Below are 19000 nucleotides of genomic sequence, written 5' to 3'. Positions count from 1 at the left end.
TTGGTCTACTGCAAGTGGGTTTCGATTCGGATATGTGGTGCTGTGTCTGGTATTTGGGAAGAAAAAATGCATTTTTTCGGAATACGATAATTCATTAGTTTTTTTAGTTTTTCATGATTATTACACACTCTCTGTCTTTGTCGTTTACACCAGATTGTATCGTAAGGCCCTACAATATGTTTTCTCAAGTCCAACCCCCTGTCCTCGACCAAGATTTCCTCGCAAGTTTGATTCAGAAATAGGCACACGCATTCTCAGAAAAAGAAATCTTTCTTTTTAAAATTCCTTTTGAACCCTCGGTTTTCAACAAAGTTACGAACCCTCAGTTTGGCAATCTAAAGCGGTAGTAGATATAACAATGTAAGGGGGCGCAGCTGTTGTTTCCTTCAAAAACTGTCTTTTCTCCTTGAAAATCAAAATGGTTTTTTTAGAAAGAACCTTGGATGTGTCCGATACACATTAAAAGACTTTTAATGGCAGGGAGTTGGTTAAGATTGAGATCATTTCACAAATAATTTTGCGATATTTCTTTCCATATGCTTTACAACTATGCGTGTCAAATTACAATTGCTTATTTGAGCAAGAACCTTGTGATTGCGTGCAGTTCTGTTGTGCGTGCCTATTTTTCATTCGCTTATACCTGCGATGTTTATATACATTGACGTCACACCAGAATTTAGCGAAACTTGTATAAAAAAGGTAAAGCCTTTCATTGCTTTTATACGCTCAAGCAAGATATCATATCTGAAGTGTTGATCGAAAAAATAAACATTATTTACAATGCTTACGGGTGGAATGAGAGGTTTCATAAGCATCCTGTGTCCTTCTATAACTTCCTGTTTGATTTTTTCTTATAGCAGTAAGTGTCAATTCAGCTGCTTGGTTTTAATAGAAAAAGTACCTATGTTGGTAAGGGGAAGTGTGTAAATATCTTAATCTATTTTTCTAGTATGGAACTGTTTGGCAAGTCGATTGTTACATGGAAACAAAGAAATTGATCTGTGGAGATAAAATTGAATATCATAATTGTTCAATTTCTTTGTAATAAAGAGTCATGTAAAAAGCATTTTGATGTCTGAAATATATTCTGATGAGCATCCTGAAAAACATTTTGAACCCCCGTTATGCTGTTCTTAACAAAGCAGTAAGCAAATAGCCAGGTATTCGTGTAGGCAAAAAGGAGAATCGATTTGAACGCTTAGTCAGAAAGGCAAACCTACAAGGGAAGTTGATGTGTCTTTGATTGGTTATTTGTTGCGGAATTCAAGGAGGAATTTCTTCAATTAGTATTCTTGTTATGAGGTATAATGCTCAAAATTGCAACTTATCTGTTCTATAATCATTCAATGTTTTTGATTTAAGGAATAATCATCTACATTTTTACCAGGTTACAATGGAACTCGCTTCGTAATTTTGACAGTGTTTTCAATACCGTAGAGATATGCTATTCTAGATATCCTTGGCAAGTATTTGCAGTTGATTTGGTTGCAGAAGAGCTTATCGATTTGTTTGCGTGTTTTTCGTAGGCCAACGAAGTAGCTGATAAACTGTCGAAGGAACCGTTGTCAGAATACTAGACGGTCGTTTTTTAAAACGATTATTTGGGAACCGGGTATATACAAATGGTATACTTATCTTATCCACAATTTTTGCGACCGGCATACTAACTGGCAAGACGTACTGATTACAGAACAAGCAAATGCTTTATAATGAACAATTGTGGAATGCATTCACGGTAGATGCACTGCCTCTTAAAGCTGGTATTCAGATGACGTCAAAAATTGTCAAAAAAGCAATGGTGTTTCGTTAAATCATTCAATCGGCGATTTACATAGATTTCCTAACATTCTCAAATTTTGTTGGCTCTTTAATAAGCAACAAGGTGGGCAAAGATTCACAGCAAAAGCGTATTTTGCACCGGCGTATTGCTCTTTAATTAACGACAACAAGCTTTACGTTTTGCAAGATCAGGATCAGCTATTTGTATTTATAGACCCATTTATCTAAGACCATCCTGATTATTTCGAGAAAGGAAGTTGAAATAACTCCAACTGCGGCAGATTTCGACTCGCCGTATACGCACATGTCTAGAGTAGTTTTGCCTTAAAATCAAGGGAAAATTAAAATCAAGCTATGGATGCAATGAGCATCATTTCAACTCTAGATTGTGTCATCATCTCGGTATCAGCTGTCACTTCCATTCTTGTTATAACTGCGTTCATTTTTGACAAAGAACTTCACTACTTGCCCTCGAATAAGTTCCTAATAAGTTATGTCGTTACGAATTTTCTCGTTTCTTCTGCTGGTATTCCTTTATCGCTGTTTTCCAGCTACAGTGATTACGAAAAAAGGCCCGAAAAGTTTCTGCTTAGTTCGTCCTACTTCGTTTTCGCCGTCGTGGCGTATATGGTAAGCCTCAGTGTCATCACACTCGATCGTTACCTTGCTATCATGTATCCACTTGAATACTCCGTGCGAATGACTCGCAAGAAAGCAAACAAGATAGTATTTGGATTTTGGCTAGGCATCGCCCTATTTGGCATCGTCACAATACTCATCGCTATATTCGCACATGCCGAAAAGGAAAATGTTTCTACTGCCATGATAACAGTTATGCATATTTCGGCTTTCACGGGATTTATGTCACTTATTTTCGTCAATTCGATTGTGATGCGAGAGGTTCGTCGTCAGACTCGCATACTACACTCTCTTACAATCGAAGAATCAGGCGAATCACGTCGTATTTTGAAGAATCGAGAAACTCGTACCGCGTACCTCTGTTTTGCGATGATATTTACGTTTATCTGTTCCTGGCTACCAAATGCTATTTTGGCAGGTATTCGCCTAATTCGCGGCAAAAACTTAAAGGAAGAGCTTTTCCTTCGAATAGGCACGACTGTTTTCTTTACAGGTTTGACAATCAACCTTTTCCTCTATATTTTCTGGAAGACTGACTTCAGAAGTTCGTTGAAAGCTCGCCTTTCGAAACTATGCTGCTGGAAAGTGCGAGGAAACAGAATCAGTTCGGCGTTTTCGACGTCGGATACTGGGCTTCACCGACGAGGAATTGTATCGAAATGAGTGTATTGTGTGGTATCACTGCAAGTATTCGTCCATTGATCTCGATTTATTGGTGGCTCTCGTGGAGACGAGAAAAAGAAAGTCCAGGAGCAAACACAGTGATAATTGCGCTCACCGGACACGCCCTTAAACTGCTATGTTAGTGTTAGTCCATATAGATTGCAGTCAGGCCCATCTACTGAGTTGAAGTGGTAAGTGTTTTGTGTCAGACCATTTCAAGCCCTTCAGGAGATTTCGACTGTATAAAAAGGAATAACTGCGACTATAAATTTTAAATAGGATAAGAGCAGCTATGTGAAAAGGACTTTATAGAGACAAGTGTTATTCATATGTAAAAAGATCATATTGTGTTCAAATAATGGTATATTAAAAACTAATGAAACAAGTTGTCGTTGAATTCAAAAAGCTGATAATGTTTACAAAAACTGTATATTACAAACACGTAGAATACTTGATTTTCAATAACTGATAAGTATTCATCATTAAAAGCAACAAGCAGCAGATGAAAGACATAGTGACAATCTTACACTGCAATGTATCAAATCTGCAGATTAATTAATTAGTTTTCATAAGATTCAAAATAAAAAATGCGATCACCAATTAAGCATTTCAAGATTAACTGTTAGAATGCCTTTTTCATGCACTGAGCAGGGACTTTGACGACACTGGGTACTGCTGGTTAAACAACAAAACCCCTAGCTTTGAAAAATTGCGTCGGCCTCCCTGCTTAACGGCGACAATTTGTTTTAAGATGTCCAATAACGGTCTTAGAATTAGTTGTTCTAGAATAATTTGAAAAGTGATATCAACATTTATTTACGAATTCCAGCTTTTAGTGTTCAGGTGAAGAGAAAATTTTCGTTACAAATGTCCAATTGACGAATGATTGTAAATGAATGCAGTATTCAGCCTATGGCCTATCGATTTTTTTCCATCGTGATGACAAATGTCTTGTTATTTTATCTTAGGTTCTAAATTTTGAGATACGGTGTTAGAGTAAGGAACGTTTCTCCTAGCAGTATTCAACGCTCTTACGATACGAGTTTCTAGAAGCTATGTGTAGCAAAAACTCGTTGACCTTGAGGTTACATGTAGCCCACAATAACCTTTCACGAGTAATGGCAGAATGTATTCCTGAACTTATCAAACTCTCACAAAAATGATGCAAGAACTACGATGCATCGTTTGCAAATCGATTTTCTTCGATTATTTCCATATGTTGCTTTTTGTCTTGGTCTCTGCCATTCGCTTTATCGAAAACAGTTATCTCGTTGTCCTCTTTGATATTTTCAACACTCTTTTTTTCAAAGACTTGATTAGCCTGGCCATCTACTGGTTCATGAAGTGCTACAACGTTATTGTTCACAATAACTGGCACAACTCTCGAGGATCGTTTTCTTTGCCACCCAACCACTGACGACTCAACTGAAATTTTCTTTTTTGGCAATGTTGAGGTATCTCTTCTGTCAGCGTTTGTTCTATTTTTCCCATGCTTTGGTCCTCCATAAGCAGAGAAGAATTTCGTTGATTGGAACTGAAATTTGATTGGAATTGGTAAAGCAATTTGAATGAAAGAAAAATTCGTTTTCTGCTACAGCGCCGTATTTTGATGTACTTTAAGTCAGAAAGCAATAATTTCTTTCTACTGATCTCTTGATGTGCTTTAACATTTGATTAACCGATTACTAATTCAATTATTCAATGGATGATAGGAAACGGAAAATATATTGATAAACAAACTAAAAACGGCAGCAGTGCGATAAGGCATGGGAAGAAAATCAGTAGTTTGAGTCAGAGAATGGAAAGAAAACGGAAAATTTGAAAGGAATGAAAGTAATGGATTGAAGAGGAGGGATAGTTGAGAAGGCAAAAAGCTAGCAAACAAGAAAGAAACCAAGAAAAGTGGAATGACACAAAAAAATAATACTGGCAGATTTAACTGAAGAATCAAATTTATAAATAATGAAGATACAAACTAAAAGCCCAAGGAGAGAAAGAAGGAGAAAATGAAAAAGTAAGGAATCGTTAGGGTAGCAAGGATCCGCATTAATAGAAATGTATTCAATTCAGATTTTTTCAAAGTATGGTTGACAATGTATATGACCGCCTGTTGGTGTTGCTGTATGGTTGTTTCCTATAGTTTAGCTCTTTTAAGAGTCGTTTTTATGATCTGATTCACCCTGTGGAGCAACGCAGTTTAGGGCACCTTAATTCGATAACTAAGGGCCCCCGACCAAAAGGGGCCCCCAAATTAATTTTATATCCATGTTTATAGGACTTCGCTCGAGTTCATTTAATTTTCAAAAACTTTTAAATTTCTTCAACTGAAGCTTTCTTAGCTTTCTTAGCATAACTTAGCTTTCTCTATAAACGATAAGAAATAACCATGGTTATCCTGCTATTTTGTTTCACGAGCTTTGCAGCGTCCGAATGGACCTTCTTGCAGTTCGTAAATAGGGGCCCCGTCTCAGTTTTTCTGTAAGGCCCAAGATGCCTTCGTTACGCCACTGGATTTAACGTGCAGAAAACACAGAGGTAATAATAGACGTTGCAGTGCGACTGTTGCGCCTTGATGTGGTACCTGACTAAATACAAATCTAAGCGTATTCACAGAAAGCGAGGGGACGCTATGAATGCACAATTGATCGCGCTTACTTATGTGGATATGAAAAGAATGCAGGATGGAGATGACAGTGATAGAATAAAGTGTTTCATAACCGAAGGACAATTGTCACTACTGATGTGCTGTCGGGAAGTCAGGGATCCAAAAGGCATCAAAAACTTAAATCAATGTGACTTGGGCCTTCTAATGAAATGTCATATCAATACTTACCATAGATGATCGGCCTCGTAACTTCCTCCATTTGCCTTTTATAGCAGAATGTATATCTTTATTCAGGAAGACATGCACAACGCAGACCAATATACCCTGAAAAATTCATTTTTTTGCCAGTAATCGCCATTTTAGCTCATCACCGTAGCAACATTGAATGAAAATGCAATGAAACGTTTTCTCCTCGTTAGTCTATATAGATCATAGCTTCAAAACTATCCTTTAATCTAAAATCAAGAACATCATTTCAGCTAACAGACTGTATATCCACCCCTCCAGTAGATTTTGTTCAGTCCCCCTTCCCCCAACTCCCCCTCCCCCCAGTGGAATTATTCCCTGCCTTTTACTCCTTTGTGGAATAAAACTGTGTTTTTCAACGATAATAATTCACATAAATTCCTCTTCATTGCACTGTTTTATTTCATATGAAGAAATTAGAAATCATTATTGATCAACAATAAATTAATGAGGGACATCTTGATAGTTTTATGTTTCTAACTCGCACCTGCATTGGTTGTGTCACCACAAGCAAATAGTCATACCATACAACACCTTGTGGAGCATAAAAGATCATCAGGTATATTGTACCCAAGAGAGGCATTAGCACAATGGCACCCTTCGCTGCTTTCCTTTGAATGGATAAAACCAGAATTACTACACAGCACTGAATTGTAGATTGTAGATTATGATAAATGGAATTTAAGAGCTACATTACAGTAAAGTTATGTTTAGTCACATGCAGGTCTGTGCCATTCAGTTCAGTCTTTTTAAAATAAGAATTTTACAACATGAAAAGTACAAAATGCTCCGTTATTTCAAATAGAACAGATTACAAAACGAAGAAATTGAAAAACGGCATTACAAGACTGTTAGATGCTGCATGTAGTTAGACTTCTGAAGGGGGGCTCATCTAATTTAGAGGGAATAATTCTAAATGTAATGAGTATTCTACTTCATTCAATGCAAACAATTAGAAATGATTGTACAAAGAACAATTCTTGATAGCAGTCCATGGTTAACTTGCAGAATAAATAGGATTCGACAAAAAATGACAGCTTGTGCCTCATCTTTAAATGTTGCTTTTAGTACACTTTCTTAGTTGTCAAAAAATCAGCATACCTTTTTGACCGCATATCAACAGAATGGTTTTGCTTCAGTTTTGAAATGACGACTCCAATAACATATAACAGGATGATCAGATTTAACTGTAATAAAGTAAATAACGTCAATAATAGAGGATACAGAAATAAGGATGTGTAAACATTTACATGACAGTTTTTAGTTGCTATTTCGCGTTTCACGTTTATTGTGATAATCAGGAAACTATTCATTGGGATTGCATTAAGTGTGAAACTCGGAGTAGCAACTTCAAGTCTCCTGGTTTTGCACACTTAAGCTTGTACATCTCCTTATAAGCCACTTTAATCTCCCTGCAGCAACACGTTCAGCAATGATCTCCCTAAGTTGAAAGCCTACAAATTCCGTAGGTTTCTTGCAAAGCCTACTGTGCAACAGCCATTTGAAATATGTAAAATATATATGTTTTACGTACTGCCAGCATGATGGTCATTGGTACGTAGAGAATAAGCATCAGGTTATTTTGTGCGTCATGTGTCCAGCATCTAATGAATGGAAGAAAGAAGCCTCTTAATACAAGAGTTACATGGTTTCCAGATTTCATTAAAATATTCTACGCCATGTTACGGGGAATTTCGTGGTTTTCCATTACCAGCCATGTTAATGGTTGACTTTTTAGTTAGACCTAATTCGAGGAAATATTTGTACGTCGACGAGAGTTTCTCTTAGAAATCCTTTAATGGAATGTTGTTTTTGTAAAATAGGGCACTCAAGATAATGTCTAAGTACGTACCTTCCTGATATGTTGCCGATCTTTTTTACCATTACGGGCGTCCAAACAAGTAGCGTCAGAACCACGGGAAATCCTTTAGAACATGGAAAGTAATTAGCAAAGTTGCAGCAGTTTATGACGTTTCGGGTTCACATATATGTCTCGTAGTCAAAACGAGACTTTTATATCTACACAACTGACTCAATTTTCCACTGAAACGGAGTTCCTACTGCATTTACGTTGTATTGCATTTCCGAAAATTTCATTCCAGGAAGAATTCTCGCAAAGTTCACACGATACTAATTTCTAGCCGAAACTTAAAAAAGGCAAGTCTTTCTTACCTGGTTCCAACCATTAATATCTCCCGGTTCAATATTGTTTGGATAAGAATGTAGCTATCATTGTTCATTAAACGATATAAAAGGTATTTAGTGGCATTGTTTTATTCATACACCACGCTGCTCTTTTTTGGTATCAAATCTCCTTTGGAGACAAAGGAGGTTATTTTCATGATAGAGTCAGAGAGCTTTAAAGTTGCAATTAAAAGGACGTACCCCATCCGAAGAGAAAGAACAGCCATATGTATGAATTCTGTGAGAACACGAACATGATCGTTTTGAGGAGGTAAACTCCTTCATTGAACATCCACGTCACTTCGCAGACGGCAAAGAGTCTGTTAATTATCCACAAGGCGTTGCATGCTTGCTGAAAAATTTAAAATCACAACCAAATCTCTTAGCAGTTAATCAACATGTTATTTCAGTGTTTCATGGATTTAAAAATTATGCATGTTAAAAAGACAGTGTAGCATCCTTCTGTGTACTCTTGTATAGTTTGTAAGTTATTATCGACTAGTACCACTGTGATCTTATAAATCTTAGAACAAAATATATGAAGGACCTCAAAGTTGGCAGCAATCACTGCCAAACGCCTTGTGATACTAACGTTAGTTTTGAAAGGCAAATTCAGCCATCAACCACTCCTCCTTGAAACGATGCTGGTCTACTGTCGAATTTAGAGGTAATGTAAACAGAAATATCTATGTATTACTTGTATGATATTTGCCCAGACTATCAAAACTTTTATGGGGGAAAGGGAGAGTGAAAGTTATAGTCTTGGGTAAAGAAATTAAAAATGTTTTCATAGAAAGATGGCAATTTTGGCAGGCACTGTAGGGTTTTTAAATTACAAGCAAAACGATTTGCTCTAATCCAACAGGTTTTCTCATTTTTTTCCTCGTTTTCCAGGGCTGTTTGCTATGATGTGTTTAAGCGCATTTTGGTTGTGTACAACAGCCTTTATTCTAATGTATTTCCCCAGCAGTAGACCCTGAGCTGCATTAGCTATTAGAAAGGAACCAGTAAGATAGGTTTATTAGATATATATGTATAAAGGCGGGTTTCCACTTTATTCGCTCTGGTCGCGCGATCGAGCGAATGCACATTCGGGCATGCGCAAATTGAACTTCCTCATTCGCTGCGAATGCGCGACCATTCGCTGAGTAGTTCAACTCAAATTCCCTGACTTGTTGATTCGATTTCGCCAAGTCACGCAACTAGAGCGAATCAAGTGGAAACTGGCCTTAACTCTGTATGTACACGAAACAAAATGTCTTGGTTATTCAGAAGCTACTCACTGGGTTGGTTTTTGCAAGTGACATGTAATATTCGGGTAGAAAAGTAACAACGCTCATGAGAAACGATGCAACCAGGCATCTGTGCAAATTCATCTTGTCGTCATTTAGATTCCTGCAATAATAAAATAGTCTTGTTATACCGCATACCGCATTACAAGCTGAAGAAATTATATTTATCTCTGACGGTTTGCAGGTAATACTTTATATAAACACGTGCTAAGGAAAATTAAAGGATACTATTAAATATGTACGTTGCGTGTGGTGCTTCATCCACAAAACCATAATATAGTGAGCGAATGATTTGAGTACCAGAATGAATTTAGTAAGGATAGTTAAAAGATAATATTATGATAATGATATAATAATATAAATAATATTACATAGACAATATTATTTTAAAGAAATTTTTTTACTATCAATACTAAATTCATTCTGGCACTCAATTTATTCGCTCTTTGTATTATCGTTTTAAGGAATAGTATGATGACGTAACTTAAATTGGCAAGAGCATTTCAAAGCGATGACGACATATACAACACCTTCTATTAGGGGCATGAAGGGTATGACAAACCCCTTGAAAAAATTCCGTCCCAAAATGAGCAATCTAGGGGTGCCTTGCTTGAAGATGGAACCTGGAAACCCCTTTTGATCACATAACTAGCGATCACATAACAATTTTGATCACAATCTGATTTGTAGCAAGTTTTGACTTTTTGTCATGCAACAAGCAACAAGAAAGTTATCAAATAGTCCTGCCTGTGCTAAAACAGGCGAGTCTTACTGAGATAAAATCCAATGAGTGCATTCACTTCCCACATGAAATTATAATTTCTAAACTCTATGATCGATGTCAAAACTAACCTGTTAGTACACTTCAGGTTTTCTATGCTCCTATATCAAACAATTAAGAGCTTATTTGACGACTTTTGCCTAGTTTATGTCTTAAAAGGAGCTTTATTTCTTGAAAAGTTTTAGAAAAGGAATTTTATGGAAAGAGATAATTTGATTACTTACGGAAATATAAACAGCAGCAGTAACGAAGGAATCATGATTGATAGTGATACCCATTGCATTGTTACGAATATTTTGATTTGCCGATCAAGGTGGGGATCGACTGGCGCAACTTTCTGAGGTGGCTAGAAAAGAAATGAATCATTAGGGAATGTGGCAGGGGTGTTCTTTTTTTTGATAATGCTCTTTGATGATACTCAGGGGCGTAGCTAGCGGAAGTGCATGGGGGATCAACTGGCGCAGCTTTGTGAGGCGGCTAAAAAAGGAACGAATCATTAGGGAATGTGGCAGGAGTGTTTTTTATTTTGATAATGCTCTGTGTTCGATAAGAATATTATCTTTTTTAGTTAAAAAAACATTCTTTGGTGCTGAAACTGGGGACTAAAAAGCCTGGGGAACACTAGGGTAGACAGGTCATCCGCTTTTCAGAAGCCTCCACCAAGATCCTTTTAAGGTAAAAGATGACTCTCAATGTCAAAAAATCCTGGCTTCATTTCGTAAGGAGCTGCTCCGTAATGCTTGTTTAATTGCAAGATAATTAGTAAGAATATTTCCTGGTATTTTTCTTATGACTATGATGTTTCTAATCAACTGCCTATTATCAATCATAATTGGAATTTTATGTGGTAAATATAACATAGTAAGAAAAGGAGCGTGGAAATGTGTACTCCAGTTCTTTGCCTCTCCGTTTTCCAAATGCTTCCTCGTCACAAGTCTAATGTGTATGTGCTCTACTATAGTTCAAGCTATGTTGAGAATTCTGAAGTGTGACGTCATTAGGATCTATTCTAAGAATTTTTGATTTTTTATTTTTGACCCCATAACATAAAATAACTCCAGAAAATACTTTTAAATATGCAAAATCAGGTCAATGCATCGAAAACCGGGTGAGATGTGGCCAATTAAACACTTACAATTTGCCAACGGATCACTATTATTTTGACAGAGACCAAATAACAGAGGTTTGATGAGGCAAGGGCCTGTGCTAATCTGGCCATATCTCTGCCAATTCCTAACACCTTTATTTGATTTTGCATATTAAGTGGTATTTATGATGCTCTTTCTGGTTAACGAACAAACCTCAGAAATTTAAAAAAGAAAAATTTTGTGACGTCATCACTTAAGAATATAAACACTGAAAAGAAAGTTTTTATCTGAAGTTTCAGGTCGTTGTAAAAACTCACCACGCTGATGTTATATTTTGCAAGAAGCTTAAGAAAATTCTGTTCAGCGATATCTTGAGGTAAGGGATTGCATATGTCATTTAAGATCACTTTTTCCCATGTTCCGTTAGCATAGCACTTGCGCGTAACGATTTCTGTAAAACAAATTTTTGTTAACAGAAAATGTTTTCTGGACATTTGAATTATAAATCTAGCATAAACAAAATAGTTATATTTGTGGTGAGTTTCCAACCGACTTTGCTAGTTTGAGAGTCAAACTAAGTTTGACTCGTTGTTTAAATAGGGTCCAATTTCGTTGTTTAAATAGGTTATATTTTTCTGAGATCCTTGAAATTTTCAAATCAACCTCAAAACCCAACCATTGATGTTAAAACCTTTAAAAGGAGTTTCATCGCCTCGTTACCTCGTCTTAAAACCACCTTTTACTTTTCATATCGATATAAATGTAGCAATAATAATCGATTCTGAAAAGTTTATATGGAACTTACTGTCTGTCGCAAAAAACATGCCAGGGCATTGGATGCTGATATTATTCCCAACTTCCAGCTCTGGCCAACAAATTAGGGTATAGCTCACTGGGCATTTGTTAGCTGTAGGCAAATCTGTGAATGAGAAAATACATACAGATTCAAAAGGATCAAACAAACCAGCAGATATATACTCAGGGGCGTAGCTAGCGAGGGTGCATGGGGGTGTGACAAACCCCTCCCCCAATTCTTCATTCGGTTCACAATATCCTTATGATCGGTAAAATTGCCTGTGGGTAGGTGTAAATTTTTCTTTGGATGACACTCCAACCCCTAGTCTGGAAGGTCAAGATACATCACTGTATTCACTTGTTCAATAGGTACAACGGTCGCAAAAGGACTTTTTGAATAGGAAGATCATAAGTGGCCCCGTGATTGCTGTGAAAGTGCCTGCGCAATCGTGAATGAATTCGATGTGCATGCACTTTGATTGTTATGTGCGCGAAGATGATGTCGAGATATCATGTAAACATAATTAGAATTAAGTATGGCTTAAGCTGCACCTGCATGAAATTCGAAAAAATCCTCGTCTTAACCATATTAAATAGCTCTGTAACTCTCCAACGAGTTTAAACAAAGAGGGTAAACACTTACCGAATCTATATTTTGTTATATCAATGATACATGATTTGACTAGTTCCATTGCCAGTCGAGCTGCAGGTGCCAATGTTGGGGTTGGAGTGGCTGTTGTTGTTGGCTCAGCCGGTACCTAGTGTTACAAAGTAAAAAGTTAGTGGCATATCATGTGTTGCTAGAGAATCTAACAAGTGTGTATTTCCTATCGCATGAGCAATCCCTCATCCTACTTTGAGAAGGGGGATGATTTGATTTAAAGAAGACTTCAAATTATTCATCCACCAAGAGTGTGCGTGTGCAAGTCAGTCATTCTTGCACTTTGTTCGTTCAGTGTTCAGTAACACTGTATCTGTTCTATACCAATGATCAATGAGCAGAAGCAAGAATAAAGTTAACTAAAGAGATCTAACGTTTCTTGAAGTTCCAAGGCATCAGCTCTAGTGTTGAGCCCTTGCTTCAAGAACCGCTCCTCGAGGCACCGAAATCACATAGAGTTTACAACTACGTTGCGTTCTGTAGCTGTTGAATTGCCCTATTCGAATATTTCAAAATTTTAATGGCAGTAAACCTTGGTTGTCTGAAAGTCAACCAAAAGGCAGTCGAATATTCGAGATTTTTGAAGATATTCGAGATTTTTAAGGATAACTCTGAAGTTTTTAGCAGCACCTTGGTTGAAAAGACAAATTTGATTGCGTCAAAAATGCCAGACGCAAAGTCGGACTTTGCGTCTGTACTATCTGTTTTCCTTTCCAATCTATAGTGACTACTTAACAAAAAAGAACAGTGAAGAAATGTATGGATAATGAACATATGTGAACGCTGCTAGCAATGTCTTAAAGCTTGACGTATATGTTTCAAACAAATCTTCTTACGTCTTGTCTAATGGAAATGAAGACATGTTCTCTGGGGGCACTTCGTGTTTGCACAAATGTTTTAAGAACATGTACATAACACAATGGCCCAAGAAAATTTAAATAATTCGATGGAGGATGGTACGATTCTTATTAAAATTATGATGTGTCTGTGACGCAGTTTCTGGCTTTCTTAATTTTTGTTTGGGAAGATTGATAACTTTAGGAAAGAATGACCACATTAGCTTGAACGCGCCAGGTCCTTTATTCTGCCGATCACGTGGCAGCTTCAGCGTATTTTATTCTCGAGCTCTACGAAGGAAGATATTGCATCCGATATTTGTCATTTACACAACTCGATACACTGTAAAAATATTTTTCATTCGAAGGTTCTGCTTTTGTTTTTTGTATTGCTCCTAGCAATCGTCGATTGGAATTGCAAAATTAAATATTCAATTTTCCTTCAAATCAACTTTCGCAATGCGCTCAAGATGAAGTGGGGGCAATCAGGATGAGACTTAATTGGATTACAACCTTATTCTGGTCTTAGCGTAACACTATGACGTAAGAGGTGAAGTAAACGACATGGGCATAAATAAAGTAAAGTACTCGATAAACAGTGCTCATCTCACACTCCCTATTGGTGACACATTTGTCATTCTTTGTAAACTTTAGCAAAGACCAAAATAGTGCACATTGATTTGAGTAAAAAACAATTGGTTCCCGTTGATCAATAACTACTTCATTGGTTATGTTCTTTATGCCTTGTGTACCTGGACATTGAGACTTAGAAAAGATAGAAAAATGCCTTCGAATAACTCCTTGAAATGTAGCATTCAATTAGGACTTGCATCCTCTACCCTTAGCGAGAACGCTCTGCACAAGTATGTCGGACAAATGGAGAAAGCAGCTTACGGATCCAGGCCAATATTCTCGGCGTAAACCAGGGAACCCCTCTATGAAATGAATGGTACATACGCCATTCATTTTCAGCGAACAGCCATGGTTTGTGGCGTACACTTGGTGTCAGTGGCGTAATGGTACTAAGGATTTTGGTGGTGGTACAGAGCTGCTAAGGGTTTCTCTTTCGGTAAGCGGGGGATCGAGTCCATGCCTCGAGCTTCCCCTTCCCCCGATGCATGCAAACCACCGTAGAGGATTCCATACCATACTCGAGTCAACTTTAGCATTACCTTTTCGATGTCGATCAATTTTTCAATATCTCTAGTTATAAAAATAGAAATCGCCAGTAGACCTGGTTGCAAAAGGAAAGAGGGTAATTAATTTTTGTCCTTCTTACCTTCAAAAAGAATGATCCACAGAGTATGAAAAGAAGAATTTGGCTTCTTCTCCAAATGTATTCCATATCTAATTGATGTCGTATTTTGGTTGTCAGCTTAGACAATCAGGTGAAACTGTTGCTGTTCTCGCCTTAGCTCGTAAGCTGCAAAACCTCTGTCAGAAATAGACTAACTGTATTAGCCAGAAGCTTGAGCTAAAGTTGAGCTCGGTTATAAGCGTAATACTAATTATTAGAGCGTATCAGCCGATCAAAGCCTTTGCCATCTTTCGATGCTTTGTTGAACGAGAAATCCTTTTATTTTTTCAGAATGAATCCACGTAAGGCATATTTCCACGTATTGACAGCACAGTGTAACGTCAAGTAGTGTTAAATTTGTAAAGGATTGTGGAAAGACCTGCAAATGTTGTCAAGTTACCAACCAACAGCTTGTCTAGTTTGTTGTCGTAACCAGCTTTTCTCTAAAGCGCAGTTTGGTTGTGATTTATGTGTCTCTTAAGACCGTCGGTCATAGAATGAAACCTCTTGGATGTGTTAAAGTCTTTGAAAAAATCTCTTCTTTTCTGTCAAGAGAATCAGAGGTATACCCTGATTACTCTATAAATAGTTCTACAGTCTTTCATTAAGATCAATTTTCATGACATACTGGAAAAAAACTTTTTTTTGGAATTCTAAAGCATGTGGTTAATAAACAACGTCCATCTCCATTTGCGCAAATTGTTCCCAAAGTTAAACCCAAGTCATGACGAAGACAAGACAAAAGTGTAAACGAGCATTGTCGCAGCAAAAAAATTGAAGCTTAATATATCTTTCTCCTGGGTTCAAACCTTTCTCATTCTTATCTAGCGCAGTAATTGTTTATTACAATAGCGACTTGTTGAAACTTGATAAGAAGGCGGTTTTGTTGTTTTAAAGCATTAGCGCTATTGAAAAACAATAGGATTCTGGGAATTGTTAACACTTCAAAGACAAGGCAATTATCATCTTTAAAAAGACCCCATTATGAATATTCATCACTGCTCTTTCGGTAGATGCTGTTGAGAAAGGTCGTCAACGTGGGGCCTGGGCCTTTTGGGGTTCGGTTTTCTTAAATTACAATAAAGCGTCGCCGTAAATTCTTCTGTCGGTTTTTTCCTGTTATTTGACAGAATACGATGCCAATATGTGTCCATACATCATGATATCAATGTCATCAACATCAACAAACAATGCCAGAAACAAAGAAATGTATTCTGGGCACATCGTACCCATTTACGTTGTATAGATTTCGTTTTGGACTGCTGTTTAAGGGGCTTCCATAAAGTTTTGTCTTCAGTAAGAGTTTTTTCACACCACAGATATGACAGATGCAACGATATGGAAACCATGCTTTATGATTGGGATTCCCTGTGTATAGGTATTGCGAAATAAGAGCAGATGTTGAGGAAAAATCCGACTTAGACTGATCCGTTATGAAAATTGCTCTAGAAAAAACAAAGACACAAATGGAAGAGAAAAGAGAGAGAATGAATCAAATTATTAAACATTCTTCTTTACATGGTACTCACCGTATGTTTATTGAGACTGTGCTTGTATCAAAAAAATTACCTCGATCAATTATTTGAACTAAATATCTAGTGCTCTTTTTTGAAACTACACTCTTTTTCTTTTAAAAAACAATTCTATAAAAACACAAAAGCCTCAAAATTGGACAAAAATGAAAAAAAGTTAAGAGTAAGCTGAGCTTGAGGTACTTTAAGAATCCAAGAACATTTACAAGAATACTGTTATCAAAGAGATTATTCTCATGGCAGCGTATCTTCTTTGCTGAAGTTGTTGTATGCCTGCACACTACACCCTTTTTTCTTATTTACACAAGAAGTTTTTTTGAAAAACTAAGAACAGTCAGCCTAAATGCAAAAGAATGTAAAAAGGAAGATACTTCATTTTAATAAGGTTTGCATCAGAGAGAAAGTAGAAAACGTGTTCTAAATTTCGTATTTGTGAGGAAGGAAGAAAGTAAAAAGACCCCATATATAATTTATGTCTCACACTTTCAAAATAATGGCGTCAAATTCAAGCACCCTGATCTTTCTTCCTGCAAGTAATCACTTGAGCCGTTCTATGGTCCAAATTGTTGAGATACGTTTTGATCAGCAATCCTTGAACCGTTTTATGATCCTAATGGTTGAGATATGTTTTAATCAGCATAAACTATCAATTTTTTCAGCATTTCATCCTCTTTCTTCTTTTATGTCATGCCAAGATGGTGCACTCACCCTGGCACTCATGCTGTTAATAGTCAGTATTTCCACTTGTAAGATGTTTGACTTGTTATATATCTAGCATAGAAAGATTATTCGGTTTACATTAATAAGAAAATAACTTATAAAAGAAGATGAATTTTCTAAAATGAAGATATCTTCGGCACAACTTCTTTGATTTGGAGACAGTCAGCAATGCAATGATACACGGAATTTGTTTGATAGAAAAAGTATAACTGCAGCAAGGGAGAAGAACACTAGGACCGTAGACAGATAAGATATATTTGTAGTTTAATTGTGGGGATAATGCTTGCCACTGAAGACAACGAAAAACGCTTTTGTATGGTCGTGTTTGTTTACAAATCTGTGAAGCTATGCTTATCCTGAGTGTCCTGGTCGTGGTCATTTCTCGTGATGTTACCACATCTCATGATTACTATACCTGGAATAAGAGAAAGCTGGCAACTGTGCTTACTCTAACACCAGACTCTTGGACCTGGGGTCTATCACTGAGCTATTCTCACACCCATAAAAAGTACACATAGTACGTTGTTGGATTTGTCGTAATTCTGGTGATGGCGGTAAAGTATATTTCTGAAATGAAATACACATCGAAAAAAGTCTTTCAACGATATGAATCTCAATCATGCTAACCAGGAACTTGTACAACAATACCTAGCATCCCCATATGTTGCTTCTTTATGAGTACGACGTCAGGTAAAGCATATTTTTATTTGGAGCTATGCCTTCAAGGGACTAGGGACTTACTCGATTGAGGAAACGGCAGGTATATACCACTTTCAAATTAACATTTTGATATTTGAAAACGAGTCATTCTACATTAAAGTCACCAACGTTTGATTGGACTGTCAAACTTTTGGACAAGTTTTTCCAGGGCTTTAATTGGCTTTTTACCGAAAGTTGTTGTGTTTCCAAAAGTTGAAAGCTGTTAAAAAGTAAAAAAATAAATGAGAGGCGTAAGAATCTTAAAAAAAATTGGAACCCCTGCGGTAACTCTGTTTTTTAAAATTCTCAGATCCCTGCCACAAGACGTTTTTTGAGCGTTTTAGGTGTTTTCTTTTTAAAAGGAACTAAGCTCGGGATTTGCAAAAAATTTTGTTAAGTGCTACACAGTGAAACGTCCACCAGATGTGTCAACTCAACAGAAAATGGGTGCATTGTCGTCAAAATAATCATTTCCACCCTATCTTAAAAAGACAGATTCTCAGGCAGCTTCTTAATGATCAGTACCTACGGTTTTTAGATCTTTGGTCATCCTAGGGCTCAGTTTTTTATAAGGTTTCTTATTCGACAAAGCACTTGTTCTTTTTGCCTTTCCTTTTTCTCTTCCGGTGCAAATTATAACAAACTTTCTAGCTTTCTTTGATGGCTTCAAATGCCGGATTAATGGAAAATGAACTTTGAACTTTGTGATGCTCTGATTTTCTTCAATTTTCCTTTAATTTCATTTTTGCTGTTAGTTAATTTCATTTAATTTCATATTTCATTCTTCTTTTCTTCAGCTTTCTTTTTTACACCTAAGTGGTCAGTTTTAGTTGCCCACGGTAAATGCCAAAAACTGTTCGTCCGACAGTCTTTTGTCTGAAGCTGGTTTTGCTGAAACTTTGCTATTCAAAAGTCATCGAGTTTAAAGTAAGCTAGCATGCAGCACCGAGTTTCACTCTGATGCGATCAACATGTAAGCATAAAGAAATTGAAACAAGCAGAGTTCACATCCAATTGTTTATGTAAGTGTGATATTATGGACGTGACCAGACCAGGTAAAAGAAATGATCACGCAAAATTGTTATTCAAATATTAAACGGTTACTTGCTTTATTTCTGTTTTTTATTATTGTCCTTCCTTGTGCCACTGTGCATTCACTTTTCTCAATGGCTGTCGGAAGCGA

The 19000-nt window shown here is 36.9% G+C and overlaps 2 protein-coding genes across 2 annotated transcripts; one reads left to right on the top strand and one right to left on the bottom strand.

The window, feature by feature from the left end:
- Positions 1–118: 118 nt before the first annotated feature.
- On the top strand, positions 119–3081 carry LOC135682467 (G protein-coupled receptor 161). Its single transcript, XM_065197369.2, has 2 exons — positions 119–1302; positions 1527–3081. Exon 2 carries the CDS (start codon positions 2134–2136, stop codon positions 3079–3081), a length of 948 nt encoding a protein of 315 aa, XP_065053441.2. The 5' UTR covers positions 119–1302; positions 1527–2133.
- A 1171-nt stretch (positions 3082–4252) lies between these two features.
- Positions 4253–15897, bottom strand: LOC135682464 (calcitonin gene-related peptide type 1 receptor). Its single transcript, XM_065197364.2, has 13 exons — positions 14849–15897; positions 12716–12830; positions 12083–12196; positions 11595–11728; positions 10414–10535; positions 9400–9511; positions 8318–8468; positions 7785–7857; positions 7467–7536; positions 7034–7119; positions 6420–6543; positions 5915–6010; positions 4253–4615 (listed from the first exon to the last, which is right to left on the bottom strand). The coding sequence occupies exons 1-13, from the start codon at positions 14912–14914 to the stop codon at positions 4253–4255; spliced, it is 1626 nt and encodes a 541-aa protein (XP_065053436.2). The 5' UTR covers positions 14915–15897.
- Between the last annotated feature and the right edge of the window lie 3103 nt (positions 15898–19000).

This window comes from Rhopilema esculentum, chromosome 16 (assembly GCF_057945365.1).
Source record: "Rhopilema esculentum isolate cy_ngs chromosome 16, ASM5794536v1, whole genome shotgun sequence".
Lineage (NCBI taxonomy): Eukaryota > Metazoa > Cnidaria > Scyphozoa > Rhizostomeae > Rhizostomatidae > Rhopilema > Rhopilema esculentum.
This window is presented reverse-complemented; position numbering and strand designations above follow the sequence as displayed.

Excerpts from the sequence above, each read along its gene's own strand:
- LOC135682464 (XM_065197364.2), bottom strand. The coding sequence starts at position 14,914 with ATGGAATACATTTGGAGAAGAAGCCAAATTCTTCTTTTCATACTCTGT. Across the intron at positions 9,512-10,413 it reads CTGCTGCTGTTTATATTTCC|GAATCTAAATGACGACAAGA; the intron begins GTAAGTAATCAA and ends TTATTATTGCAG. Across the intron at positions 4,616-5,914 it reads TACGAGGCCGATCATCTATG|TTCCAATCAACGAAATTCTT; the intron begins GTAAGTATTGAT and ends ATCAAATTTCAG.
- LOC135682467 (XM_065197369.2), top strand. The coding sequence starts at position 2,134 with ATGGATGCAATGAGCATCATTTCAACTCTAGATTGTGTCATCATCTCG.